We start from the raw sequence: 27,390 nt of genomic DNA, 5'->3' as shown, positions 1-27,390 counted from the left end.
GGCACAGATCAGAACTAAGGCTGTGGGCTGACAGAGGGGCCTATTCAATTTCATTACACATGTCAATTCTGCAATGGTGCAGGCAGAAAAAGGAGAATTTTTCCTCTCAGAGACAATCTTGAATTTTCCTCTGCTGTCTCAGAACAGACTGAGCTGCTTACCTCTTCTGAATTTGCACAGACTTGGTCACCTTTGATTCTATATTCTCCTCCTCTTCATCTTCATCATCATCAACCTCGTCATCATCATCATCGTCATCATCATCATTTTCTTCCATCTCCATATCTTCTTCCTCCCTGCCATTCTTTTTAACTGATTCCTGATGTTTAGATTCACGGCTCTTTTCCTCACCTACAGAGGGAGGTAAAGAAAGAAAAAGTTCATTTAATATCCAAAATGATCTTATTTTAACAAGAGTAACCAATACTCCAAGTTGGTGGTTTCATTGGTTTTACAGAATTTCATATATTTTTCTTACTGTATGTAACAGGAGAAAGTATAAAGAAAAAAAAGCAAAAACAGAAATAAACAAAACTCTCATCACCCAGATTCCGTTAGGATTTGTCCTATTCATCACCCTGAAGGTTCATCTGGCCCAGACTAAAAGAAGTGGCAACTGAGTCTCTGCAAACAGCCGACCATTCATACACCACAGCTATCGAAATGCTCACTAGGGGGCAAAGCCAAGCCAAGAACTTCAATCTCAGTGCGTTTTATTCTCTGAGATCCTAGTGGCTTAACAGCCAATTGTTTTCTAAATAAAACTCAAGTTTTAAGTTTCTCTATTCTTAATGTTCCATAACTCCTATTATGCAAAGCTTGGAAAGAACAGCAAGTAAAGGGGACAATGAGCTCAGGCTCACTCACAGCCACTCCCAGGAGGGGGTTTAGACTCAAAAGAGCCTAGGTTTTGGGACCAGAGCACCAGATGGTACAATATGAATTGACAAACAGACCTGGACTCATTTGTGAGCCAGCAAGAATTTAGAGTTTTCCCTGAAAGCTCAGTCTCATTCTTTTGGTTAATCTTCTACAATAGTCTCACTCTGACAAGCAAGTTCTCATACTTTTTTTTTTTTTTTTTGAGACAGAGTCTTGCTTTGTCACCCAAGCTGGCGTGCAGTGGGATGTTCTCGGCTCACTGTAACCTCTGACTCCCAGGTTCCCAAGTAGCTGGGATGAAAGGCTCCTGCCACCATTCCCAGCTAATTTTTGTATTTTTAGTAGAGATGGGGTTTTGCCATGTTAGGCAGGCTGGTCTGAAACTCCAGACCTCAAGCAATCCACCCACCTCAGCCTCCCAAAGTGCTGGGATTACAGGCGTGAGCCACTGCACCTGGTCTTTTTCTTACACTTTTATCACGAACACAGGAGTTGTTTCACCACTCTTGCCCAGGTTATACAACACCCCCACTCACCCAACACTACCGCATCTTACCTAGAGCAGAAATAGACTGTGTATCTTTATATATATCCTTTGCCACAGCCCAATCCACTGCCACTGTCCTCCCTGTCAAACAGAAAAGTGGTATCAGAGAAGCTGTGGTTTTAGTATCCCTACCTCTATAAAGGGCCTCTAGTCATCACAGACAATAATGGAACCAGTAGAGACAAAGAAACTGTCAATTCAGGAATGCTGATCTTTAAATAAAGCTCCTAGTCGCTGCCTACTCCTCTTAACCCTTAACCTTTTTATCAATGAACAGAAATTTTGCCTTTCTACATAGCCACCACACCTGGGATAAGATGGAGTAAAAACATAAAGAATTAGAACTATGCTCCCAGTTAGAGTATCAAGAATCAAAACAAGCATTCTGGAATCATCTGAATCCTCCTCAGAAGCTAGGATGTCTCTACAGCAATAATTTTTTTTTCTTTTTTTTTTTTTTTGAGATGGAGTCTTCCTCTGTCGCCCAGGCTAGAGTGCAGCGGTGCGACCTTGGCTCACTGCAACCTCCGCTCCCGGGTTCAAGCGATTCTCTTGCCTCAGCCTCCCGAGTAGCTGGGATTACAAGCATATGCCACCACACCTGGCTAATTTTTGCATTTTCAGTAGAGACAGAGTTTTGCCATGTTGGCCAGGCTGGTCTCGAACTCCTGACCTCAGGCGATCTACCCACCTTGGCCTCCCAAAGTGCTGGGATTACAGGCGTGAGCCACCACACCTGGCCAGCAATAACTTCTTTAGGCACAAGACCTGATAAGTTATTATGTAGAGTAGCCCCACAGTCAGTTTAATAAATAGCCCACAGATGATCATAACCAAGAAGGAACCTAGATACCAACCTGTATCTATCAGCAATTATTTCAGGGCCATTTTTCACTAGGGATTTAAAAGGACACTCTCACCAAATAAATGAAAGAATACCGGCAAGGGTTCTTTCAAGTTTAACCCTAAGATCAAGTTCTAGAATATTTTCACCTAAATAGCTACCATATTAGCAATGAGACTCTCAATAACGCAAACATCTTTTGAAAATGCAGAAAGTGGGTTACTATACTAATTCACAGAGACACCAAAAATACCTGGGTCAATGACATGGGAATAAAAAACTTACCTTTTATCTCTTTCATGTTCATGCCTTTGAGAGCTTTACCTGCTTCTAGAAGGTTTTTGAACTGAACAAAAGCAAAACCACGCATCTTCCCATCTGTGTGCAAATGTACAAAGAAGTGAGAGGCAGCAGGAGGTAGCCAGCAGAATACTAAGAAGGAAGTTACTGCAGTTCAGGTCTGCAAGATGGCCCAAATCCTGCCAGCAGGCCAGCCCATTCCCCAAAGCAATTGCTTACATCTTCTTACTGAGTATACTCTGACTTGGACTTGGGGAGAGCAATGGACTTTCTCTAACTAGTCATCTAAAACTAATTCTGATCCAACAGAAAATGTCATTGGGGGAATAGAACCATTATTTGGGTTTTCATTAGTTCTCAAGCACTGAGCCATATATTTTATAGGTATCACACATATTTGTTCAAGGGTAATTATGTTAACTAACGTAACTCACATCAAGTGAAGGTTCATCAGTACCTGGTTTCCTAGGGATATTTACTTCCAGGACAGCTCCAAATTGAGCAAATACTGTCTTCAAGTCATCTTCTGAACACTGAAGCCAAAAGTTAAGAAAGAAAAAGAGAAATACAATCACAGCAAATTAACATAAAATATCAACTACTAATTCATTAATTATGAAAAACATGAATACGTTTACTCCTTTTTTTACTTTTTGAGACCAGGACATCAAATGTTTCGAAATAGAAGACATTTTACTTTGTATCTAAGAGGCAAAAAGACAGACATCTGAGAGCTTTTTCTACCTTTTTTTTCTCAGTAGTAGTTTCCCCAAAAAGGAAAGCAGCTTCACACTTAATACCCTTATTGGCTGGATGCGGTGGCTCATGCCTATAATCCCAGCACTTTGGGAGGCCAAGGTGGGTGGATCACGAGGTCAAGAGATCAAGACCATCCTGGTCAATACAGCGAAACCCCGTCTCTACTAAAAATCCAAAAAAAAAAAAAAAAAAAATTAGCTGGGCATAGTGGCACATGCCTGTAGTCCCAGCTGCTCAGGAGGCTGAGGCAGGAGAATTGCTTGAACCCAGGAGACGGAGGCTGCGGTGAGCCAAGATAGAGCCATTGCACTCCAGCCTGGGCAACAAGAGCGAAACTCCGTCTCAAAACAAAACAAAACAAAACAAAACAAAACACTTAATACCCTTATTACACAGGTCCACTTTCTGAATTCAACAGGGGTAAGGTTCATTCCCAGAAGGAATTCAGCCCAATTATACCATCTTGGTGAGGAGTTCTACTAATGATCACATCCTGGCTCTAAAAGCCTTCAAGACATGCAATGTTTGTTTTCTCTCTCACTTACCTTAAAGCTCAGGTTCCGAATAATTAATCTGGCTTTCTTATCTGCCACTTTGGCTTTTTTAGGCTTTAGCTCCTTCTTTGGGACCTCTGAGTTTTCTACAAAATAAGAGGTAATGGAATAAGTGCTCCAAAATCACCCACTTATAGGCTAGAACATCACAGAACAAAAGCTACTGGTGATAGATGCCATTTACCACAGGGTTAAGTGTGGCAATACCAAGGAATACCAGATTTTTCAGACTGAGATGCAACAAAAGAACTAAAATGAGTATCACAATACAATGGATGATTCTCGAGATCGAAAACAAATGCAAAAAGCTTTAAGTTCTAGAAGCTATCCCCATGCCTCCCTCTTTCAGTTTCCCAGTGCTACTCACCCTGGAAGAAAAACTTCCTTCAATTACTAGAAACTCACCATTTTTCCCCTTTTCCTTTGTCTTGTTCCTCAGTTTTTTCTTGGCAACGGTCACGTTGATCTTGCAACCTTCAAAAGTGGTAATCTCCTTGAGGGCCCTCTGAACATCTTCCAGCATAGAAAAAGTGACATAGCCAAAGCCTCGACATGTCTTACTCCCTGGAATAATGCAGTGGGAGGAGGAGCAGTGTGAAAAGGAAAGAAAATCATAAGCCAAGAGAACTCAATTTGAAAATCCTCAAAGTCTAAGCTAGAGGATATACTCCTAACCCACCTTGCTATCAGTTTGCTAAAAGTCTCAGGAGAAAAGAAACAAGGATGGTATCAGTGGTTCCATCCCCACTTTGCTTAGAAACTATTAGCCTTCCTCCTCTTAATTTCGTGTCTTTGCTGTTAGCTCCTCTTCTTCCCCCTTTCCTGATAATCCCAAGAACACAGAGGTTCCATAATATATTAGGCCCTCAAAGAACTCAGCATCAAAAAGAACAAAACATCATCAGAGAAGGCAAGAAAGGTAGGTATGTGCTATGGTTTGAATGTGTCCCCCAAATTTCATGTGTTGGAAACTTAATCCCCAATGTAGCACTATTGAAAGGTGGAATCTTTAAGAGGTTATTGGATCAGAGGGCTGTCTTCAGGAATGGATTAATCAATTTATGGATTAATGGGCTATCATGACAGTGGAGCTGGCAGCTTTATAAGAAGAGAAAGAGAGATGTGAGCAAGCATATTAGCATGCTCAGCCCACTTGCCATGTGATACCCTGCACCGTCTGGGGATTTTGCAGTGTCCCCACTAACGAGAAGGCTCTCACCAGATACAGCCACTAGACTTTGGATTCTCTGCCTCCAGAACTATAAGAAATAAATTTTTCTTTATAAAGTACCCAGTTTCAGTTATTCTGTTATAAGCAACAGAAAATGGACTAAGAGAGTCTGGTAGCTTCAAAAATCAGAACACAATAATACAGTCACTCCTCAAAACAGATCAGCAATAATAAACGCCTGAGGCCCTGACAAAGAACCTCAAATAATAAATACTGCTCAGAGAGACTGTAGATGTTATGACCACTATTACCAATGTCTTAGCTGTCAATATCAAATTAAACCTTTCCAAAGCAGCTATGAATTCTTATCTCATTTTATCTTCAGAACACCTCAAAATAGGTGAAGCAAACATTACCACTCCTTCCTTCCAAATAAATAATTTGAGATGGAAGAAAGTAAGTGAACTGGTTAATGTCACGTAGGGTGTTAGTAACTGAATTAACTCCTCCTTACCAGCCCCCATGTTCTTCCATAGGACTCCACAAAAAACAATATGAGGACCAAGCACACGAAAACTACAAACATCAACTGTAACCCACCTTTGCTCTTTCTGATTTAACATTTTGGATAGAAGATTTTAAATAATTTACTGCATCAAAAAGGAAAAGGACAGATTGAGCAGTCTGCCTTCACTTGAAAAGGAAACAGAGCTCATCTGCTCTGGTTCTGTTCCCACTACATTTGAATCTGCTTCAGGGTATAAGCCCTTTGACACAGGACACTGATCTACATAAACTAGTTAAAGCGACATGACATCAGTTTTTCTCTTCTCTTGGAACCTTCTGTCATAAAAGCTGCCTGCTCACCTTTCAAAAAATGAGAACAAGAAAATTCATAGCCCTTCCTGATCAGTACTACCAAAAGTAAAGCAGCTGAAATGTAAAGGAGTTCGACACCCAAATAAAAGGTCATACAGTAAATACCACACATTTTACTGTCTGCATAAAGCATGCTCACGTACATGTAGTCCCTGACAACCCTGTGAAATTATTCCCATCTTAAAGAGCTGAAGCAACATGCAACGCTATCGAGGAAGGCTTCATTCCACCTACCCTCCCTCCCGTTTCACTGAGCGCAGCACTCTTTCCAGTACATCTCAGCTGTCTGGAGAGGAAAGTGCATAGTTTTTTAAAAAGAAAGTAAGAGATTTTTAAGGATTTAGACCAAGTACACAAGGTTTAAGGTAAGGTTACATGTAGCCTATATTCTGAGGACTCAAAGGAGAACTTCCATTCAATGGCCTGTTCTTCCCTGGAATACAATCACCTGGCACTGCATAGCATTCGCCGTATAGAATGTGACTTACACTAAAACCCAGTACATACATGTGTTCTTTATTTAAAATCTAAAAGTTTTATAAATACTTATACTTTACCATATATGGATTTACTCCTACACTATTTAATTTGTTAAGAACTCCAGGCCAGGTGTGGTGGCACACACCTGTAATCCCAGTGCTCTGGAAGGCCAAGGCAGGTGGATCATTTGAGATCAGCCTGGGCAACATAGTGAGACCCTGTCTCTACAAAAATATTCAAAAATTGGCCAGCCATGGTGAAGCACACCTGTAGTCCTAGCTACTTGGGAGGCTGAAGTAGGAGGATTAATTGAGCCCAGGAGTTTAAGGTTACACTGAGCTATGATCTCACCCCTGCACCCCAACCTTGGTTGAAAGAGCAAGACCCTGTTTTCTAAAACAAAACAAAACAAAAAAAACTCTAGTCATTACCCCCTCAAGGCCCACTAGTAGGTAATACTCTGCAGTTTAATAAACACTACTGTACAGCACTTTCAGTCTCAATTTTAAGTATTTAAGTTTCTGTCCTATCCTCCAGCAGTCTATTCACAACACACTAGCCAGAGGGAATCTTTCAAAACAAAAGCCAGATCATACGTACTGCTCTCTGCTTAAAATCAGTGGCTTCCTATCTCTGAGTAAAAGCCAAAGTCCTTGCAATGGTCTCTGACATCCTACATGAGGTGGGCAGATCACCTGAGGTCAGGAGATAGAGACCAGCCTGGCCAACATAGTGAAACCCTGTTTCTACTAAAAATACAAAAATTAGCCGGGCATGGTGGCACTCGCCTGTAATCCCAGCTACTCGGGAGGCTCAGACAGGAGAATCTCTTGAACTGGGAGGCACAGGTTGCAGTAAGCCGAGATGGCTCCACTGCACTCCAGCCTTACAGACAGAGCAAGAGGCATTCTGTCTGTCTGTGTCTGTCTGTCTGTCTCTCTCTCTCTCTCTCTCACACACACACACACAAAAATCCTACATGATCTGCTACTCTCCATCTTGTCTCCTAATCCTTTCCCTTCACTCACTTCACTCCAGTCACCCTGTCCTTGCTACTCCTCCAATATGCCAGGCATATCTCTGCTTCCGTACCTTCGGGCTTGCTTCCTCTTCCTGAATTTTCTCCTCCCAAGAGGCATATGTTCACTCTCTTACCTCAGCAGTCCTTCTCTGGCCACCTTATCTATATTGCCATTCTTCACCCCCTCTCCCCACTACACACATGAACATAGACTTCCCAACCCCTTCTCTGACTTATTTTTCTCCTTAGCATTTGACACAGTTTTCGCTACACAACTGGCTTATTGGCTGTCTTCGCCACCTTAAAGATACAAGAGCAAAGTTTTTTGGTTTGGTGTTGTGCACTGCTGCATCACCAGGACCTACAACACTTCCTGGCACACAGTAGGTATTCATTAAGTATCTGCTGAATAAATGAATGAACGAATGGGTAGCATCCTGGCTAAGATGTCCAGGTCTGAGGATCAAATCCGGGGTCCACTACTTAATAGCTGTACGAACTTACTAAAGTTACTAAATTCCCGTAAATCTCAGAGTCCTGTCTGTAAAATGAGATTAAGATTCGCCATCTGGTAAGATTACCGAGAAAATAAAATGAGATAAACTGTATCAAACTGATCACTGTACCTGGCAATCAAGTGACTCTCAATAAGCCTTACTGATGCTCTACTTAACTATTTTCAATAGCGCGCATAATCTAGAGAAAGCGCTATAGAAACGTAAGGGAATGCTTTGTCTTTCATATACTGACCCCTATGAACGCATCTAAAGCAGAATCAATTTGGAAAAGAAACTCAGTTCCCAGTTCCTTCTCTTCGGGGCGGGTAAAGAATGATACGACTCCCTGAAGTTTGGGAAGGTGCCCTCGCCCCCATCTCACTCCCAGGAAACCCCAGCCCTATTCTCGACCGCCGCGCCCCCTACCTTTTTCAGTCACCACGAAGCACTGCTTCACCGGCCCCACCTGACTAAACAATTCCTCCAGCTGCTCACTGCGGGCCGAGGGCGGGAGGCGGCCCACAAATAGGGTCAGGCCGGCCATGAGGTCGGGAAACCCAAAATGCGTGAGGGCGCGAGCTAACTGGGTCGGCGCACGCGAGCCAAATGGGCCGGCGCACGCGAGCCGAGAAGCGGCTTTGGTAGAAAGACTCGCCGAGAGATTCCGGAAGTGCTCGTTGCTCAAAAGACACCGGAGGATAACATGGTGGGGAGGGGGATAAAAGGTTCCGGAATGAAAAAAAATAATGGCGCCCGGGGCGGAGCTTCTGGAGCGAGGCTCAGCACCTTGCCCTAGCATCGCCCTCGCCACTGGGTGGAAACTTGCTATCAACAATTTCTACCCTAGTGTTACAGCTTTTTTAGAATTTGCCCGGCAGGCTTTCTGGTTTTTGCTAGAAAGCCCCCCAAAAGCAATAATCTTAACATAAAAAATAAAAATAGGTAAACAATTTCCACCCTGTTTAAAATCTCACCTCCAGATCCTCCCCACAGTTAGCAGGACCAGCGGGAGGAGTCGTTTTTGCCCTGGGCCTAACTCAGAATCTGATATATAATGGGTGTTTGATATTTTCTGAATTGTCTCCACGAATTTCCAGATTACGTGCATAAAACACAATCGGAACACAAAGACGTAGACATAGGTATGTCATACACGTCATTCGAACAGTTCTCATTCTCAGAGGACATTAGCTCTCTGTCACCCCAGCTTCACAAATAACTCGTAGCTACTAAAGTACACACAGACACAGACTGTACACAATTATTCTTTCAACAAATATATACTGAGCTCCAGCTATGAGCCAGGCATTTGAGATACAACTGGTGAGCAAAGACAGGGTCCCTGCCCTCATGGAGATTACAGTCTAGTGGGGGAAACAGATTTTTTTTTTTTTGACAGGGTCTCACTTTGTCACCCAGGCCGGAATGCACTGGCATGATCTTGGCTCACTGCAGCCTCGATCTCCCAGGTTCAAGCAGTCCTCCTGCCTCAGCCTCCCGAGTAGCTGGGACTACAGGTGCACCACCATATCCATCTAAGTTTTGTATTTTTTGTAGAGACAGGGTTTCACCATGTTGCCCAGGCTGGTCTCAAACTCCTGAGCTCAAGCAACCCATCTCCCTCAGCCTCACAAAGTAATAGGATTGTAGGCATGAGCCACCACACCTGGCTGGGGAGACAGATATTAGTCCAAAAATACTTAAAAATAAATCATAGCACACACACTGGAGGACCACATTGAACACACTCAAAGGAAATGTAACATCCAGCGTATAAACAGAGACCTAGAATGCAGGTCCTCCTAGATGCAGAAGATATTTTCCTCAAGTCAGCTCATCAGACAGGCCCAAGACTGAGAGATCTTAACTGGCCAGGTGATCTGGGTGCTCCTGGATTCTGGAACACAGAGAGTGTTTGCCATGCCACTGGGTTCAGGATATGAACAGGTACAAGACAGCTACACCTTGCAGAACGGCTAGCTCAAAAAAAAGTACGCAAGGCCATTTTTTACTTTTTTTTTTTTTTTTTTTTTTGTTTTTTTTGAGATGGAGTCTTGCTCTGTCGCCCAGGCTGGAGTGCAGTGGTGAGATCTCTGCTCACTGCAACCTCCGCCTCCTGGGTTCAAGCGATTCTCCTGCCTCGGCCTCGAGAGTAGCTGAGATTACAGGCACCCGCCACTATGCCCGGCTAATTTCTGTATTTTCAGTAGAGACAGGGTTTCACCAAGTTGGCCAGACTGGTCTTCAACTCCTGGCCTCAGGTGATCAGCCCGCCTCAGCCTCCCAAAATGCTGGTATTATAGGCATGAGTCACTATGCCCAGCCTAAACTTTATTTTTCAATGTTAGCTCCAACAAGTTCAAAACACATTTGTCAGCAATGATACCAGTCACTTAGTTCATCAATAAAGAACTTAAGGTCTTTGGAATTTAAGCATGTCAATGCAGTCTTTTATTTTTTGCACTATTAATTGAAAAAACCCTTTAAAGATTTATTTTTATTTTTATTATTACTATTTTTTAAGTTGAAGTCTCACTCTGTCATACAGGCTGGAGTAGAATGGTACAATCTTGGCTCACTGCAACCTCTGCCTCCCGGATTGAAGCAATTCTCCTGCCTCAGCCTCCCTACTAGCTGGGATTACTGGCACACACCACCATGCCCTGCTAATTTTTGTATTTTTAGTAGAGATGGAATTTTGCCATCTTGGTCAGGCTGGTCTCAAACTCCTGACCTCAGGTGATCTACCTGCTTCGGCCTCCCAAAGTGCTGAGATTACAGGCATGAGCCACTGCGCCCATACAAGATTTTTTTAAGATTAGAAAACAAAACCAAGTCAGAAGGAGCCCAATTAGGACTGTAAGGTGGATGCCTCATGATTTCCCATTAACACACTTGAAAACTTGCCCTTGTTTGATGAGAGGAGTGAGCAGGAGCACTGTGATGGAGAAGGGCTCTCTGTTGAAGCTTTCTCTCAGGCATTTTTCTGCTAAAGGTTTGGCTTTCTCAGAACACCCTCACAATAAGCAGATGTTATCATTCTTTGGCCCTGCAGAAAGTCAGCAAGAAAAATGCCTTGTAGGCCTAGTGCAGTTGGCTGACACCTGTAGTCGCAGCATTTTGGGAGGCCAAGGAGAGCAAATCACCTAAGGTCAACAGTTCAAAACCAGCTGGGGCAACATGATGGAACACTGTCTCTACCAAGAGTACGAAAAATTAGCCGGGTATGGTGGCGTGAGCCTGTGGTCCCATCTGCTCCAAGGCTGAGGTAGGACAATCACTTGACCCAGGCAGGCAGAGGTTGCAGTGAGCTGAGATCGTGCCACTGCACTGCACCTAGATGAGAGTGAGACCCCATCTCAAAACAACAACAACAATAAAAGTTTCTAAATAAATTTAAAAAAATAACTCAGGGCTGGGTGCAGTGGCTCACGCTCGTAACCTCAGCACTTTGGGAGGCTGAGGCAACAGATCTCCTGAGATCAGGAGTTTGAGAACAGCCTGACCAACATGGAGAAACCCCATCTCTACTAAAAATACAAAATCAGCCGGGTGTGGTGGCGCATGCCTGTAATCCCAGCTACTCAGGCAGTTGAGGCAGGAGAATCTCTTGAACCCAGGAGGCGAAGGTTGTGGTGAGCCAAGATCGCACCATTGCACTCCAGCCTGGGCAACAGGAGCAAAACTGTCGGGAAACACAAGCACACACACACACACACACACACACACACACACACCAGGAAAGGAAGCTTTAAAACACAAAACAGATTTTTGTTTGTTTGTTTTTGAGACAGAGCTTTGCTCTTGTTACCCAGGCTGGAGTGCAGTGGCATGATCTCAGCTCACGGCAACCTCTGCCTCCTGGGTTTAGGCAATTCTCCTGCCTCAGCCTCCTGAATAGCTGGGATTACAGGCATGTGCCACGATGCCCAGCTAATTTTTTGTATTTTTAGTACAGACGGGGTTTCACCATGTTGACCAGGATGGTCTCGATCTCTTGACCTCGTGATCCACCCACCTCGGCCTCCCAAAGAGCTGGGATTACAGGCGTGAGCCACTGCGCCTGGCCACAAAACAGATTTTTAAGGCTACTATGTTAATCCTATCCAGGATGAAGAGAGACAAATAGACAAAGGCAATGGAATGGATCATCTAACAAAATTGGTTTGGGATTCCGCATCCTCCCTCTTCCTTCTCTTTCCCTCCTGCCCACTCCTATCACCTTAGGAATTAAAATTCCACCCCCAAAGATTAAGTTGTGAGCTTCAGAACCCCAGCTAGGAGGAGACCTTCCTGATCCAGGCTGCAGCCTGTACAAGAAAAACAATCCTGAGATTGTTCCAATATCCCCTTTGTGAGACCCTCCACAAATGCTAAGTTTTTTGAGACGGAGTTTCGCTCTTGTTACCCAGGCTGGAGTGCAATGGCGCGATCTCGGCTCACCGCAACCTCCACCTCCTGGGTTCAGGCAATTCTCCTGCCTCAGCCTCCTGAGTAGCTGGGACTACAGGCACGCGCCACCATGCCCAGCTAATTTTTTTGTAGTTTTAGTAGAGTCGGGGTTTCACCATGTTGACCAGGATGGTCTTGATCTCTCGACCTCGTGATCCACCCGCCTCGGCCTCCCAAAGTGCTGGGATTACAGGCTTGAGCCACCGCGCCCGGCCACAAATGCTAAGTTTTAAGTACTCCTGACCCAAATCTTCCTTAAAGGACAAAACCAAACTGTGTCTCTATGCCCATCAGGGGTCAGCAGCCACCCACAGTGCAGTGTTCCGTGCCCCTCTGGGAGGACAACAGTGCAGCTGATCCTTCCTGCCTTCCCCATGGTTCAGACCTGGTTTCCCGATCTGTCTCCCAGCCCCATCGCTTCCAATCCATTTCTATCAGGGCAGGCAACGGTCCTTTCATCAGGAATATTTGCTCATCCATCTACCCAAGGCACACGCAGCATTCTTTATTAAATAGCAGGAGCCGTGGAACCCTGCATCACACCAGCAGTGTAGCTTCCAGGGGAAATAAACTGCTGGCCTCCTCCTCATCCATCACTGTGCAGGAGCCAAGAAAGGAAGTAAGAGAGGCCTGGGCTATTGTCAGCCAGCGTCTTCCAGATCCCATCCCTCTAGCTCTACTCCCCCTGGCAAGCCAAACCTTCTTATAATACAGAATAGTTCTCAGTCTTAGCAATTGTCACAATTATAATTAATTACTTTTGCTATTGTGATTATTTAGATCATTAGGTGTTTAACATCTGCCTTCCCCCAAAAGACTTTCAATTCCATAAATTCGTGGCTAGTGTCCACCTCATTCACCTCTCTACTTCCAGCATCTAGTACATTGTAAGCATTCAGTAAATATTTTTTTAAGAGATTGAATGAATGAATGAATGAATGAAGGTGAGCTTGTCTTTCAGTCCTCACAATACCAAGACTTGGAACTGAAGGGTGTAGGCATTAGGATCTACCTGGATTCCTTCCAGGAAACCCACTTTGGGTAAGGGATGAGGCATGAGACAAAAGGGAAGGGTCCTCCAAAGCTTTGGCCTCTATGCTCTATGAAGTCAAAGGGCTGAGGTTATCCTTGCTGAGGAAAATCAAAGAAGTGTTGGAGCTGGTGAACAACGAGCTATACTCCCTCAACCCCCTCCTGCCTCCCCCCAACTCCATTTAGAGCTGCTACACAGAAAAGGAGCGTATATGCACAAGTGTGTGTGTGTATGTGTGTGTGTGCACGTGTGTATGTGTGTGACAGAGAGACAGAGAGAGAGAAAACAATAGACAGACCAACAGAGAGACTGGCTGGGGTATGCAGGGCTTGGACTGCTCTTTTGGGAAGTGTGTGCATGAACCCAAGGACCCTTGATGGGGAGAGTGAGTGAAAGAGAGAGGAGCTGGCAAGGACCAGTGTGAGTAAGAGATGGCATTGAGGAGCTGAGTGTGAGCAGAGACAGATGAGAGGCAGATGGAAGGGTGAGTGGGAAAGAAAGGGAGCAATTGCTCAGAGCAGCAAGCACTCCTTGCATGACACAAAGCAACTCTGATGCGGGGCCCACTGCAGCCACTATGACACCAGTGAGAAATGCCTGTAATTAGGAGGTTGGCAGTTCTCTGGGCCTCAGCCCAGAGTGAGGATGCAGCAAGAATTTCTGAGCCAAGCTGAGCCAGGTGACGGAGGAGACACAATCAAAACCATTCTAGTCCCATCCCTCCACTGCACCGGCACCATCTCCCTCCCATTTCTCTTCCCCGTGGTGATTCTTCCTCTTCCCCAAACACAACTGATTCCCCTCCTCCATCTGAGGTCTCAGGCCCGGATGCTCCTTTCAGCCAAGACAGATGTTCATCTGCAAGGAGAGAAGCGCTTGAATTCTTCCACCCTCCTGCAGTGGACCTGGTCTAGCTGAGGGTTCCACCCCCTCCCAGCCTCCCTGCCTGCTTCCTTCTTGGCTTCCAAGACTCCCTTCTCCAGTCCCTAGGAGCTGATGGGCAAAGTTGGAAGAAAAATCACGAGGTTTCTGTGTTTCCACTTTGAGCTTAGTGTGTATGCTCCTGCAGGTCTCCCTGTGATATGGGGACAGCTGCAAAAACACTGTCAGATTTTTATTTTCAAACCTAATCCACAACCTGTTTTTGTGCTACTCAGGACCGCTGCATTTTAGCCAAATGACAAACACACACCACAGAGCGCAAAGCCAAATGCTCCCAGGCAAGGGAGGGATTAGAGAGTGCCTGGTGGTCGGAGAAGTCTGTGGGTCTCTGCACTGTGAATTTTGCTTTGGGAGCTGGCTGGGTAGGACAGGCTTTCTCCAGGGAGGATCTGCACCTATTAGAGAGGAGAGTTCTTCAGGAGAAGGAGGAGGGGTTGTGATCCCGACCCTGAAGAGCGCCTGTTGATGGGTGAAAAGGTACAAAGGTAGTTTCTTTGTGGATCCCAAGCTGCGGGGGGGAACACGGAGGTTGCTGGGGATCCCAGCTCGAGGCAACCAGGCCCTTTTACATATGTCTCAATATTTCCAGGAAGGACTTGACCCCTAACTAGTCCCCAGCCAGTTGTCCACAAGGGCCTGAAGCAGGCTCCTAGGAATGCAGGCATTTCCACTGATGACGGTAGTAGAGTTTCTGCCTCACCTCCCAGGGTCATGTCCCATCTCTGTGAAAAGCCACTTCCCAGTGATTCAGACAGGTCTTCTAGGGGCTGCTCCCAGGACCCCCACTCATTGCAGACACAGGACAAGACTCGTTGGTCTTATATGAAGGTCCCTGGGACCCACCCCACCCAAGAGCTGCTTCTCTTCCACTTGTGATGGAATATCTGCTGCTGTTGCTCAATCAAGCTTTCCCAAGAAAGTCAGACCTCGCTCCTCTGAAAATATTTTATTGATAAATTAACTTTAAGAGCATTCCCCTCCCACCCAACTGCTGTAAAGTCTCCTAGATGGGCCATAGACCCCTGTGGGTGTCACATGGAGGACAGGGAGTCCCACTCACACAGGGATAGAATTCCTGGTCATGGCAGAGGTGGGTAGGGGGCCTGAGGCAAGTCCCGGGGTCCTCTGAGGACAGCCCCTCTCACTCAGCACCAGAGTGGGGAGTGGTGGTCAGGAGTGGAGCACCTTGGAGCTTTATTGCTGGTGAATGCCAAGGAAAATGGGACCCCTGCCAGCCTAGAATTGCAGCTGAGGAATCAGCACCCAGGGCTCCAGAGAAGGTGGCACTGACTCCCAATCAATAGAGCCTGGCTGCTGACCCACCCACCCAGGGGCGCCTGGATGGGGAAGGTATCTGGAGAGGTATCTGAGCCAGGCAGGATTGGGGAAGGGTTACAGTGTGCAGGTCTCGGGCAGGGCAGGCGCCAGAAAGGGGTGTATCACAGGGTAGCAAGATGGCCACCTCTTCACAGGTCTATGGTGTCGCTGCCCATGCTCAGCTCGTCGATCTGTCGGCAGGCGTCCAGGAATTGCTCCTGCAGCAAGGCCTCCTCCGCCTGCAGCTCAGAAGCAGGCTCTGGGGAGTCGCGAGAGGGTGGGGACAGGGCGTGGTAGGATCCTGAGGCCGGGAGGCTGGGGCTGCTTCCTGAGGGCCGCGGGGGACTGAGGACACAGACTAGAGGACAGCGCGGGGCCCTGTCGGGGCTGGAACACAGCAGCATGGACGAGCTGTCCCGCGAGAGTCCGCACAACGAGCCAGATGAGGCGCTGCTGCCTGCGGGCCAAGCCCCGGGGGAGGGGAGATCCGGGGGTGCCGGGGAGCCAGGGGCGTCCCCTGATCTCTCACTGAGCCTGCCCCCGGTCTTCGTCCCCAGCGAGGCGGTGCGGTAGAGGCCGAGCCCAGGCAGGGCGTCGTCGAAAGCAGGGCCCTGGAAGAGGCCAGGCGCGAGCAGGGCCTCGCTGCAGAGGGCCTCCTCGATGCTGCGCCGCAGGTTGATTGGGGACGGCGGGCGGAAGTCCACGGTGTAATCGCTGCAGGGAGAGGAGGCAGGGGACGGGGCCGGGTTGGCCGCCGCGCCTTCGAAGCCCCGGCAGCCTCCGCCCTGGAGTAGGAGATCCGGGCCTGGCCCTGCCAGCGCGCACAGCTGCAGCAGCTCGGCGTCGCCGCGCGCGATGGCGCTCCCCAGGGGCTCCTTGTCTGGGCGCCCAGTGACCCAGCCTCCCGGCAGCAGCGGGGCCGCGTGGCCCGGGGACAAGCGGAAGAGCTTGGCCCAGCAGCGCGGCGGCACACGTGGACTGCAGAGCGCGGGGTAGAGGCCCAGCAGCGCCAACGGGAGCGCGACGCCCACCTCGCCCAGGCGCAGGCCTAGTTGGAACGCCCACCAGGGCCAGGGCCCTTCCAGGCCGGGTTGGCCGCCGTAGCCCAGGGCGTGCAGCACCTCATAGCCCTGCAGGGCTCCGCTCAGCAGCCCGAAGGTGCCCGCCACCAGGGCCGTGCGCGCCGCGCGTCGCCAGGACTCTCGCGGGGCGAAGGGGCTGCGCGCCTGCGGCAGGGGGGTGGCGCCCTTGAAGCCCGATCCGCCCAGGGGCGCCCCGGCCCGCCGCCGCCGCCCGCCCCAGCAGGAGAGCGCCAGCAGCAGACCCGAAAGGAAGGCGGCGAGGAAGGCGTGCAGCCCGCGCGAGGCGAGCCGCAGTGGCCGCAGCGGGCGATGCGCGGCGCTCCCGAGGGCGGCGGCGGCCGCCAGCCCGAGCCCCAGGAGCAGCAGCGCGGCCAGGCCGGCGGGACACCGCGGCGAGCGCGGCCGGGCCAGCAGCAGGCAGGCCAGCCCCAGGCCGGCAGCCAGGCAGGGCAGCGGAAGGTCCTGTAGCAGCAGCCAGGCGAGCGCGGGCAGTCGGTCCCTGTGCCCATAGGCATCGTAGAAGAGCGGGAAGGCCCGCGTGGTCCCTGCCGAGAGCAGCAGCAGGTCCAGCAGCGCCAGGCAGGGGGCGCCCGGCGGGCAGCGCCAGGGCAAGAGGGCCAGAGCCAGCAGCGCCAGCAGGGCCACCAGGCCGAAGAGTGCGCCTACCCCGTACACGTGGGCCTCCCAGGCCAGCCCCCAGCGAGCTCTGGCTTCCGCCCAGTCGGCCTCCAGGGTCAGGAAGAAGAGTGGCGTCGGCGCCCCGGGAGGCTGCCCCTCGCGTTCAGGCAATTCTCCCAGGCTGCAGGACTCTGGCCCACACTCTGGCTGCCCGGAAGGGTTCCCAAGGCTGGCGGGAGGAGAGAGGTCATCTGGGCCAGAGGTGGGGACTGTGGGGTCTGTGGGCAAAGAACGCTTGGCTGAGGCAATCTTGCAGCCCTCCCCTACCCACCCCACAGCCAGTAGGCTGAAGGCTGGTCAGAGTCCCCTAAAGCATCCAGGACACACTTGTCTTACATACGAGACTCATCCCTGCTCTTGGCCTTTCACCTTCCCCACCCTGCTCCCCTATTCAAAGTCCTCACTGAAGTTTCAGCTGTCATCCTTCCTCCTCCTCCTGCTTCTCTCTCTCTACCCCGGCCCCCCAGCTCCCAGCTTGGCTCGTTTGTGATTCTACTAAAGAGTTTTTCTTTGAAGCTACAGAACTTTACAACTGGAAGGAGCTTTAGACACCCCCTCCAGTTCAATCCTCCCACCAGAAAGGAAGCTTTATGAGAACAAGGATTTTTGTTTCTTTGCTCACATCTGAATCTCCATACTTAAATTAGTTTCTGTCACACAGTTGGAATTGAGCAGATATTCATTGATTAAATGAATCCCTGTACTTGCCAGATTAAGATACTGAAGCTCTTCTGAGAGCCAAAGTGACCTGCCCAAGGTCACAAATGGGCAGAGCTGCACCTAGAACCCAGAAGTGAACATCAGTCTGAGCCCCTCTCTGTGATTCCAAAGCCTCTTTCTAACATTACTGTGCCTTTCTCTTGTTCTGCACCCTGACTCCCAACTCCCAACTTACACTAGGAGGAGCTTTCCTCTGCCCTTTTAATTTTCTTTTTCTTTCTTATTTTTTTTTTCCTGTCATCCTGGTTGGAATGCAGTGGTGCGATCTCAGCTCACTGCAACCTCCACCTTCAAGGTTCAAGCAATTCTCCTTCTTCAGCCTCCCAAGTAGCTGGGATTACAGGTGCCTGCCACCGGCCTGGCTAATTTTTTTTTTTTTTTTTTTGTATTTTTAGTAGAGACAGGGTTTCACCATGTTGGTCAAGCTGGTCTCAAACTCCTCAGGTGATCCACCCACCTTGGCCTCCCAAAGTGCTGGGATTACAGGCGTGAGCCACTGCACCCCGCTGCCCTTTTTCAACTCTCCCCCACCTTGCCTCCATCTCAAGAAAAAGCCCACACATGTGTACACACACACACACACACACACACACATACAGAGAGAGAGAGAGAGAGAGCGAGCGCAGGGGAACAGTAAGACACTGCTGTCTCAGCGCTCTGAGGAAAACATCGTTTCTCCTTATTCATTGGCCTTCCTGCCTGCTATACACCAACCCTTAGCCTATCCATGGCAGTCACCCCCATCCTGCCTCATCCACAAAGCCATTGGTCTAAGTTTCTTAATATAGATGTCCCCTTGCTTCTCCCTGCACTGTACAGAAGGTGACATTGAGATGGACTCCCCCAGGTCTCAGAAGCTGCCCTTAGGAACTCCCAGGGAGGAACTCTTGGGGACATCATAGAGGAATAAAATGCCATCTGAGTAAGTGAGCCTCTCAGTTGCTCTGGGGTTTGCTATCTTGGGTCCCTAGCCCCATCCTGTGCTCCAACACCTTCCCATATCCCTTGGGAAGAGGGAAATCAACTAAGAGAGGGTGAGGAGAAAGATCCTTAATTCTCTCCTGGAGCAAGAGAGGAGTTGGGAAGAGTTAGACTCAAGGATTCTCCCCACGACCAGGCAGCAAGGGAAGATGCTGGAAGCTGAACCTTTCCCTGCCTTCACCTAGCAGGCTCAGCAGGACCACAGCCACAAGCAAGGGTGGAAGAAGAACGGGTGGTGGTGAAGGATGTGGACAGCCTGGCGGGGATGGGGAGGTGGACAAAAGACAGATGTGGAATGTTGGGGGAAGGTGCCTGACAATCAGATCCTGCCCCAACTGCCTGGCCCTGCCCTGGCCATGCCCCCACTGGACAACACAGGAAGACGCCAGGAGCAACCCCAGCCACAGGCAGGGCCAGCTCATGCAGGGAACACTCAAAACACAACAGTTCTAGGCCAGGCATTTTGGCTCACACCTGTAATCCCAGCACTTTGGGAGGTCAAGGCAGGCAGATAACCTGAGGTCAGGAGTTCGAGACCAGCCTGGCCAACATGGTGAACCCCATCTCTACTACAATAATACAAAAATTAGCCAGGAGTGGTGACACATGCCTGTAATCCCAGCTACTTGGGAAGTTAAGGCAGGAGAATCACTTGAACCCAGGAGGCGGAGGTTACAGTGAGCAGAGATCTCACCACTGTACTCCAGTCTGGGTGACAGAGTGAGACTCCGGCTCAAAAAAAAAAAACTGTTCTTAAAAATAATAAATGCATAAATGGCAAACAAAAACCTAACAGTTCTGAGAACAGGGAAAAAGAAGGAGCGAGGGGGCTGAGAGGTGGCTCTGAGAGAAGGAAAGGGAAGATGGAATTGGACAACTGGGAGGGCAGAAAGGAAGCACCCAAAACATTAAACATACACCGTTCACTCCCAACTGCAAGTGGCAGCAGGCACCCTGGTTCCCATTCCATCACACCCTCAAATCTGAAATGAGTAAAAGTACCTATTGCATAGGGCTGTTGTGAGGAGAAACGGGATAATGTTGTAAAACTCTTTGGAGAACCTGATGCATAACGATCCTTCAATCAAGATTGTGCCGTTATCATGATCATCAGCTAATGTTCATCATTGATCAATCATCACCTTGTGTGTATGTCAGTGTGACTACACCTCGTCTCAAACCAGTTCTTGACTCAACTGTTTTCAAAGCCTTTCAAAGTTCTAAACTTGCTTAGAAAGACATTTGGTCAAATAGTGAACATCAACACATTGTCTCGCCTTATGAACTCTGTTTAAATAATACCTTTCTGATGACCTACCCACCCCTTAGCACTAATAAAGACGCCAGCCATCAATTAAATGAGAAACTACTTAGCTGGCAATGGAGAGCTTGCTGATCAGGTGGCCTGGGTCTGGCAACAAAAGGGTCAAATGCACACACTCCCTCACTCCTCATTCTTTGGTCCCTTCAGATGCCCTTGCCCAACCCACTTCCTCTGAAAAGTGATTGGGTTGGCTCCGTCACTCTTTGGCCTCTGTGGGCTCTGCAGAGAGGCAGGGAGATATGCCCTGGGAGCCCGAAGTCTGCCCGAGCCTGTCATTCCTCACCACACCCTCTTTGCTCACTGTATAGATAAGTGCAGCTGTCAGAGATTGGCTCCAATTCACCCTCTTCCATCTTTACTTCTCACCTATGGGCCATAGGAAACCTTCTCTCTCACATCTATCCCCAAGCTCCATGGCAACTACAGCAAATTTCAACATTTATAAGAATCCAGAGAAGGAATAAAGCCCAGGTAATAGGCAAAGTACAGGGATGGCTCAAGTGTCATAGAAAGAGTTCTGAATAGCCGGGCATGCTGGCTCACACCTGTAATCCCAGCACTTTGGGAGGCTGAGGAGGGCGGATCATGAGGTCAGGAGTTCAAGACCAGCCTGACCTACATGGTGAAACCCCGTCTCTACTAAAAATATATATTTTAAAAAAATTAGCTGGGTATGGTGGCGCATTCCTGTGATCCCAGCTACTTGGGAGACTGAGGCAGGAGAATTGCTTGAAACAGGACCCAAGAGGCGGAGGTTGCAGTGAGCCAAAATTGTGCCACAGCACTCCAGCCTGGCTGCAGAGTAAGACTCCGTCTCAAAAAAAAAAAGAAGGAAAAAGAAAAAGAAGGAGTTCTGAATTAGGAACACTGATCCCAGGGATCAGAGCATGCTCTGCGTGCCCCACACTGGTCCAGGTGTGAATGGGGACAGGTGGAAAAAAAAACCTGGCTTCTGCCTTTGAAGGGTCCACTTGATCTCCTCTCCCATCTCCCCATTTGAGGCTTCTTTAGAAAGAGCCTTCAGTTTTACGCAAAAGAGCCCAGAAGACAGTGATCTCTGGTCCTCCCTTCCCAGGATCCCTCTTCTGAGTAAGCCTCCTCTACTGGGAGGTCCCTTTCTGGTCCTGTGGGCCCTCTTAACCTCAGTGGTGAGGGAGGAGAGGGGATATCAATGTGAGTAACTGGTGAGGCAGGAGCTGGCTAGGGAGGGGTTGGGGGAGGGGATAGTTTGATTCATGGAAAAGTCAGGCCTGATTATCCACCAGCTGCCCAGATCAAAGGGCTGGGAACCATGTCTCCACTCTGGATGCTAGAAGCTACAGCCCGTTTAGTGGCCTAGCCCCAACCCTCTCCCCACCCCCACCTCCAGGATCATGGAAGGTGGTTATACTTTGTAGGGGTGACACTCAAAATATTTAGCAACTGAGTTGGCACAGGTGCCAGCCAATCAGAACTGACACCTGCCAGGGTGGTCAGGGAGTGAAGCAGAACCCTCTGTGGACTAAGGGAAGTAGGCACTGATTCACTGGTAGGAAAGCCACACACTGATTAACTGGATAGCTGTTCTGGTATGTATGGGCCAAATACAGGCTCTGTCCAAGGTGAAGGGGACCTAATGCAAGAAGGGACTAGGAGTCAAAGGTTAATTGCACCTAGATTAGAAAGATCCTAGAGGATACACAGAAAGACTCCCTTTGTATGGTAACTGCTTGATACAACTAGACACACACACACACACAGAGTGCTGGTGAGAGCAAGGCCCATGGCGTTCTCTCCGGGAGGCCTGTAGCTTTCCTGGGTTTATCCAGAGGTCTGGTATCAGAGGCTGGGTTCCTGTAGCCACCAGGGAGGAGGGGGAATGAGGTGGGGCCGCCAGCCTGCCCGGCTGCACTGTCTCTGATACTGTCCAGACTCATTAAACCTGCCTGCCCAGCGCTGTCACCAAGGCCGACAGACTGCCAGCTAGCATCCTTCCCTGGAGGCACAGAACCTGCTCTCCACCGCCGGGCAGATCCTGCCCCTCTGCATGCTGGGCTGGACAGGGGCATAACAGGCCCCTTACCCACCATCCAAGGGAGTGCAGTGACTGTGGCTGGAGTGAGCCAGAGAATCAGGTCCTGGGTTAAGTCTGGAGCTGGAAGAAGCTAGGGAGACCAGTGGTTTTCACTGCTGATCCTAGTGTGGGATGTCTGAGAGGTTTCACAGCCACAGTAAACCCTTTGCAGAGCAAAGCTGGGTCTGAAAGTCCCTCAGTCCCTCTGCAGGACGCCCCGGCCTCATCCACCAGAGCCTCTTCTCCAGCACCTGTGCCCATGTTCTGTGGGTTGTTGTCCCACCACTGCCTGGGGCCAAGGCTGAGTTTTCTGAGGGATAGGGTCTGGAAGTGGATTTGGGTTGCAGTGGGGGACAGAAGCAAGGTTAATAGCTTCTATTTAATGAGCCACTACTTTATGCCCAGCATCATGCTAAGAGCTTTGTAATAACTAGCAAGTACTATTATTAAACCCTGGGTCTATGAGAACATTTAGGTTTCGAGAGGTTAAATAACGTGCCCAAAGTTACTTAGCCAGTAAATAAATAAATTGGGATTCATGCCAGGTGTGGTGGCTCACACCTGTAATCCCAGCACTTTGGGAGGCCAAGGCGGGTGGATCACAAGGTCAAGAGATCAAGACCTTCCTGGCTAACACAGTGAAACCCCATCCCTACTAAAAAACAAAAATTAGCTGGGTGCAGTGGCGCACACCTCTAGTCCCAGCTACTCAGGAGACTGAGGCAGGAGAATTGCTTGAAGCCAGGAGGAGGAAGTTGCAATGAGCCAAGATCGCGCCACTGCACTCCAGCCTGGTGCCTGGCAAAAGAGTGAGACTCTGTCTCAAAAAAAAAAAAATTGGGATTCAAAACCAGGTCTCAAGATTCCCGAGCCTGTGGTCTTTCCTCTGTACCACCAGCTTGTCTGTGCGCATGTTCTGAAAGGCTCCCTTGAACAAAGGTAGCACCTCCCTGCTCAAGGTCTCCTCTTCAGTGTCTTCCCAATGAGATGCCCAGCTCTGCCCATATCTGACAGCATGTCATGTCAGATCAGACAGCAAAGGAAGGAGCCCCAGGGTTGAGTCAGGTCAGGCAGACTGGAGTGAAGGGTGCGGTTAGTGCCGGGCTGAGGAAATCATGAAGAAGTTTCTGTGTCTGCTTGTCTCTGATACATCTGTCTACATCCTGCTCTGGCTGCCATTGCAAAACTCTAAGAGAACCATTACTTAACTCTGTGTGGGACTTTCTCTAGCAACATTTGTTCTCCGACCACTCATATATTTCTCCACGGTGATGATGAAGAGAATGGTGATTGTGATTATGACAATGAAATGAAAGGGTCCCAGAACACTGATGAGTGACTAGCATGTAGTAAGTGCTCAATAAATAATTGTTACGTTCAAATGAATTGGATACTTACCTAGTGATGTTGTTGCAATCGAGGCAAAACTTAGGGAAGCAGCTGGGTCCAGAGGACTTGGGCTGGAGAGCTTCCTCTCCAGGGAGTATGGGGACACAGTGGTACCAAGGAACCCTGCAAAGGGAGCACATGGGGCTCAAGTGCCACCCTACCAGAAGCCCTGCCTCTGGGAATTTGGAGAAGATTATGTCCTTCTCCAGAGCTTGTTCTAAGGAAGTCACTGACCCAAGAATTGTAGCCACATACTAAGCTCATGTACACCATAAGCTAAGCTACAAAGAGCAAACCAGATTCAGTATGGCAAAAAGAATACTCCTTCCACGGAAGTAGCAGCCCATATCCTAGGGCCTGGAAGAAGCATTGCAAGAAAGTAGAAAAATAAAGGTACTTGTTAGGCCCCTAGCACAGCGCTTGGCACGTAGAGGTGTTCCATGATTGTTTATTGCATTTAAATAAACTCACCCAAAGAACCTGAAACTCCAGAGGCAGTGCTTGGGGATGTAGTTTCACCTGGGGAACTCAGGCCAGAGAAGTTCCGGAGTGGGGACAAAGTAGTGCCAAAGAATCCTGCAAAAGAAGCCCAGGCTGAAGCTGCCTCCTGCCTGCCAGGGGTGCCTCCTACCCGCAGGGGCTCTCCTTGGGATGGGGTAGGTACTCACCAAAGGGTCCCAGGCGCCCAGCAATCTCTGCCAGGCTGGCCCGCAGGCTGGGCAGCAGGGGCAGTGTTCGATGCCCCAGCGTGGGAGCTGCACCTGCTCTCAGCGCCATGTCAAACTTCAGTTCCAGCTCGCTCTGGTGGGGCCTGGGAGCACTGGATGGAAGTGCTGTTGCTGTCAGAGCAGTGTCCCAGGTCACAGTGCTCCTCTGGGGCTGATAGGGAGCAGTGGGCCAGTCACTGGGCCCAGAGCGCCAGGATGTAGACTCCAGAAGCAGGGAGGAGGCCCGGGGCTTTGAGCCGCCTTCGGCAGAGCCCCACTCTGGAGGAGAGTTCCCTGCAGAGCCCACCAGCAGTTCCCAAAGAGGGTCAGTCCTCAGCCCACTGGCCACTTCTTCCCCTGGTTCCTGGCCTGGCCCAAGAGAGAGTGGCTGGGTCTCTGTGACATGACTCCCCCAGACAGCAGGTCCCCGAAGATGGAATTTGAAGTTAAGTCCCAGGTTGAGAGACAGCATAGAGGCCTCACTTTGAGGTGGGGGGGTCAAAGTGGTGATGGGGGCACCTGGGACGGAGGAGGCGGGCTGGGGACCCACGGGAGCAGCAAGCAGGACACAGCAGAACAGCCCCAGCCCTAGACAGCCATACCCAGCCATGGCCCCACCTGGCTTCAGGTGGCCTTGGTGGGCAGGGGCTCAGTTCTTCAGCACCTTTTGATCTGGAAGGTCCTGGAGAGAGGAGAGGCCCTGTGAGCCCTGGCTGTGGCTGCCCTCTTCCCTTTCCCAGGATCAGATGCCCCAGAGAGGATTCTGATCTCAGAGAAGCAGGTAGTGTGGCAGGATGCAAAGTGTGTCGCCCATGGCTCTGGCTCTTCTTGCCAGCTTTTCCTGTATCTTCAGGCCCCAAAACAAATTCCTGCCTTGGGGTTCCTCCTTCCCCACCTGCTCATGCAGAATCTGGGGTCTGACCACAACCAGTGGCCCTCATCCTTAACTAGTAGCAAAAGGGATGGACTTGGGCTTCCAGACCTGGATTCCTCCCTTCCTTTCCTCTGTTGATCCTCAAGTATTTATGAAGGCTTACAGTATACCAAGCACCCTTCTGGGCATATATCTGTGAACAAGCAAGCCCTTCCAATGTCTTGACCTATTCCAACCCCTATCTCCTGCCCCAGCCTGAAGTGCTGGTGCTCTCACTCTCAGACCCCAGGGAGCATAGGGCCCCCGGGAGGGGTGAAGCCAGTGCTGAGGAGTGAGGCCTGGACTGATCTTGCCCAGTCAGAAGGCTGTCCAGGCTCTGGCCAGAGAAGCACTATTCCAGGTCTGGCAAAAGCACCTTCCCTCCCGTCTTTCCTGGGGCTGAGCCTGCTCCTTCCCTTGGACCCTAGAGGTATTCGGGGGAGGGGCAGCTTGGTGATCTCTGGCTTCCTGGAGAACGCCAGGCAGCCTAGCTGGGTGAACAGCAGCTGTGGCAGACTCCTACCCCCTCCCCAGAACTCTCTCCTCCATGCGCACACATCTGGTGGGGGAAGGGAGGGTGAGCCAGGGACACACGTGCACCCGGCACCGTTACATCACACACATAGCCACACCTAGCACCCGTGACACACTCACCCTTCACACACCCCTGCCCCTGCACACACATACACACACACACACACCCCCCTTCCTGCCGAGTCCCTCTTCTTCCTGCATGGGTTCAGACCCAAGCTCTGTGAGCCCCCAGCCTCCCCTGTCTCTCTCTCTCTCTCTCTCTCTCTCTCTCTCTCTCTCTCTCTCACACACACACACACACACACACACACACGGCATGTACTGTACAGAGATGCACACCTCCTATGAACACATTCATATACTACAGACACACGCCACACACCGCCATACCCCTACACTCGTACACGCCCACCACCCCTCGCAGGCACACATGCACACACGCGCGCGCACACGCACACACGCCCCCAGCCCGGACCTGCAGACCTGCTCCCCCGGGTCCTTCCCGTAGGCAGGTCTCCTCGCCGAGCCCCCGAAAAGCGGCGGTAGTGGCGGCCCCGGCGCCCAGCTGAGCAACGCTCCGCGGTGTCTCTCCGCTTCCCTCTGCTGTGTCCACCGCCCCGACTGAAGATCCAGACCCCCAGACCCCGTCGCCCCTTCGCCTAGTCCAGAGACCGCAGCCTCGCCGCCCCGCTGCCCCCGGCCCGCCCCCTGCCCGGCCCGCGGCCCGCAGCGCTCTCACCAGGCGGGCGGCCCGGCCCCGCGCTCTGCACTCGGCGCTCCCTCCCCGCGGCACCGCCTCCTGGCTCCGAGCCTCGCTCCCCGGCGAAGCAGCCCGCGCCGGGGCTCCGCGGCAGCCGGCTCTGACAGCCCTCCCTCCCGTCCGCCCTCGCTCCCTCGCTCCCGCGCCCTCCCTCCTCCTCCTCCTCCTCCTCTTCCTTCTCCCACCCAGCGGTGCCCCCACACCCGGGCAGGCAGGCAGGCGCGCACAGCCGCGCGGAGCCGCGGCCACCTCGGTGCCCGGCGCCCCCACGCGCGCTCATTCACCCAGCGCTGCCAATCAGCCTCGCCGGGTGCCTCGCTGTGAGCCTGGCGAGGGCGGTCACACACTCCCAGGGCGGCCCAGCACACACATCCACAAGCGCGCCTTGCCCAGGAAACACACTCGCAGGTCGAGCGCACGCGCGCACACACTCGCACACATGGCAGCCTGCCCCAGGATGGCACTCCGGGCGATAAGAGCCCCTCTGTTTGCTAAGTAGAAGTACAATGGGCATTACTACTTCCTTTATCTTGTGAGTCCTCAGCGCACCCCTGTGTATGTCTCCACTTTG

General features: G+C 50.2%; 2 protein-coding genes and 1 non-coding gene across 4 annotated transcripts in view; 1 reads left to right on the top strand and 2 right to left on the bottom strand.

Annotated features, from left to right (window-relative positions):
• RBM28 (RNA binding motif protein 28) overlaps nucleotides 1–8,603 on the bottom strand; it is a 38,324-nt gene extending 29,721 nt beyond the window's left edge. For both annotated transcript variants that reach the window (XM_032276072.1, XM_032276071.1), the window contains exons 1-7: nucleotides 8,361–8,603; nucleotides 4,292–4,450; nucleotides 3,878–3,972; nucleotides 3,031–3,106; nucleotides 2,559–2,651; nucleotides 1,439–1,510; nucleotides 162–351 (exon numbers count right to left, since the gene is read on the bottom strand). In XM_032276072.1, the coding sequence (XP_032131963.1) occupies nucleotides 162–351; nucleotides 1,439–1,510; nucleotides 2,559–2,651; nucleotides 3,031–3,106; nucleotides 3,878–3,972; nucleotides 4,292–4,450; nucleotides 8,361–8,478 (803 nt within the window). In that variant the 5' untranslated portion in view covers nucleotides 8,479–8,603. The remainder of the gene's footprint in view (nucleotides 1–161; nucleotides 352–1,438; nucleotides 1,511–2,558; nucleotides 2,652–3,030; nucleotides 3,107–3,877; nucleotides 3,973–4,291; nucleotides 4,451–8,360) is intronic.
• A 175-nt stretch (nucleotides 8,604–8,778) lies between these two features.
• On the top strand, nucleotides 8,779–8,840 carry LOC116550462. Its single transcript, XR_004268429.1, has one exon. It is a non-coding gene; the product is annotated as a U7 small nuclear RNA (small nuclear RNA).
• A 6,452-nt stretch (nucleotides 8,841–15,292) lies between these two features.
• PRRT4 (proline rich transmembrane protein 4) lies at nucleotides 15,293–26,939 on the bottom strand. Its single transcript, XM_032276070.1, has 5 exons — nucleotides 26,543–26,939; nucleotides 24,574–25,294; nucleotides 24,377–24,481; nucleotides 23,915–24,028; nucleotides 15,293–17,656 (listed from the first exon to the last, which is right to left on the bottom strand). Exons 2-5 carry the CDS (start codon nucleotides 25,220–25,222, stop codon nucleotides 15,828–15,830), a joined length of 2,697 nt encoding a protein of 898 aa, XP_032131961.1. The 5' UTR covers nucleotides 25,223–25,294; nucleotides 26,543–26,939; the 3' UTR covers nucleotides 15,293–15,827.
• Between the last annotated feature and the right edge of the window lie 451 nt (nucleotides 26,940–27,390).

Source organism: Sapajus apella, unplaced genomic scaffold, assembly GCF_009761245.1.
Source record: "Sapajus apella isolate SASKATOON/1434 unplaced genomic scaffold, GSC_monkey_1.0 scaffold7, whole genome shotgun sequence".
NCBI lineage: Eukaryota > Metazoa > Chordata > Mammalia > Primates > Cebidae > Sapajus > Sapajus apella.
The sequence above is the reverse complement of the archived record's forward strand: the minus strand, read 5'-3'. Positions and strand labels throughout refer to the sequence as shown.

What these genes read in the sequence shown, in the direction of transcription:
- PRRT4 (XM_032276070.1), bottom strand. Translation starts at nt 25,222, where the DNA reads ATGGCTGGGTATGGCTGTCTAGGGCTGGGGCTGTTCTGCTGTGTCCTG. An exon ending in TGGAGTTTCAGGTTCTTTGG is followed by an intron (nt 24,029 to 24,376) that starts GTGAGTTTATTT and finishes CTCCCTTTGCAG; the next exon opens with GGTTCCTTGGTACCACTGTG. An exon ending in GATTGCAACAACATCACTAG is followed by an intron (nt 17,657 to 23,914) that starts GTAAGTATCCAA and finishes CTTTGCCCACAG; the next exon opens with ACCCCACAGTCCCCACCTCT.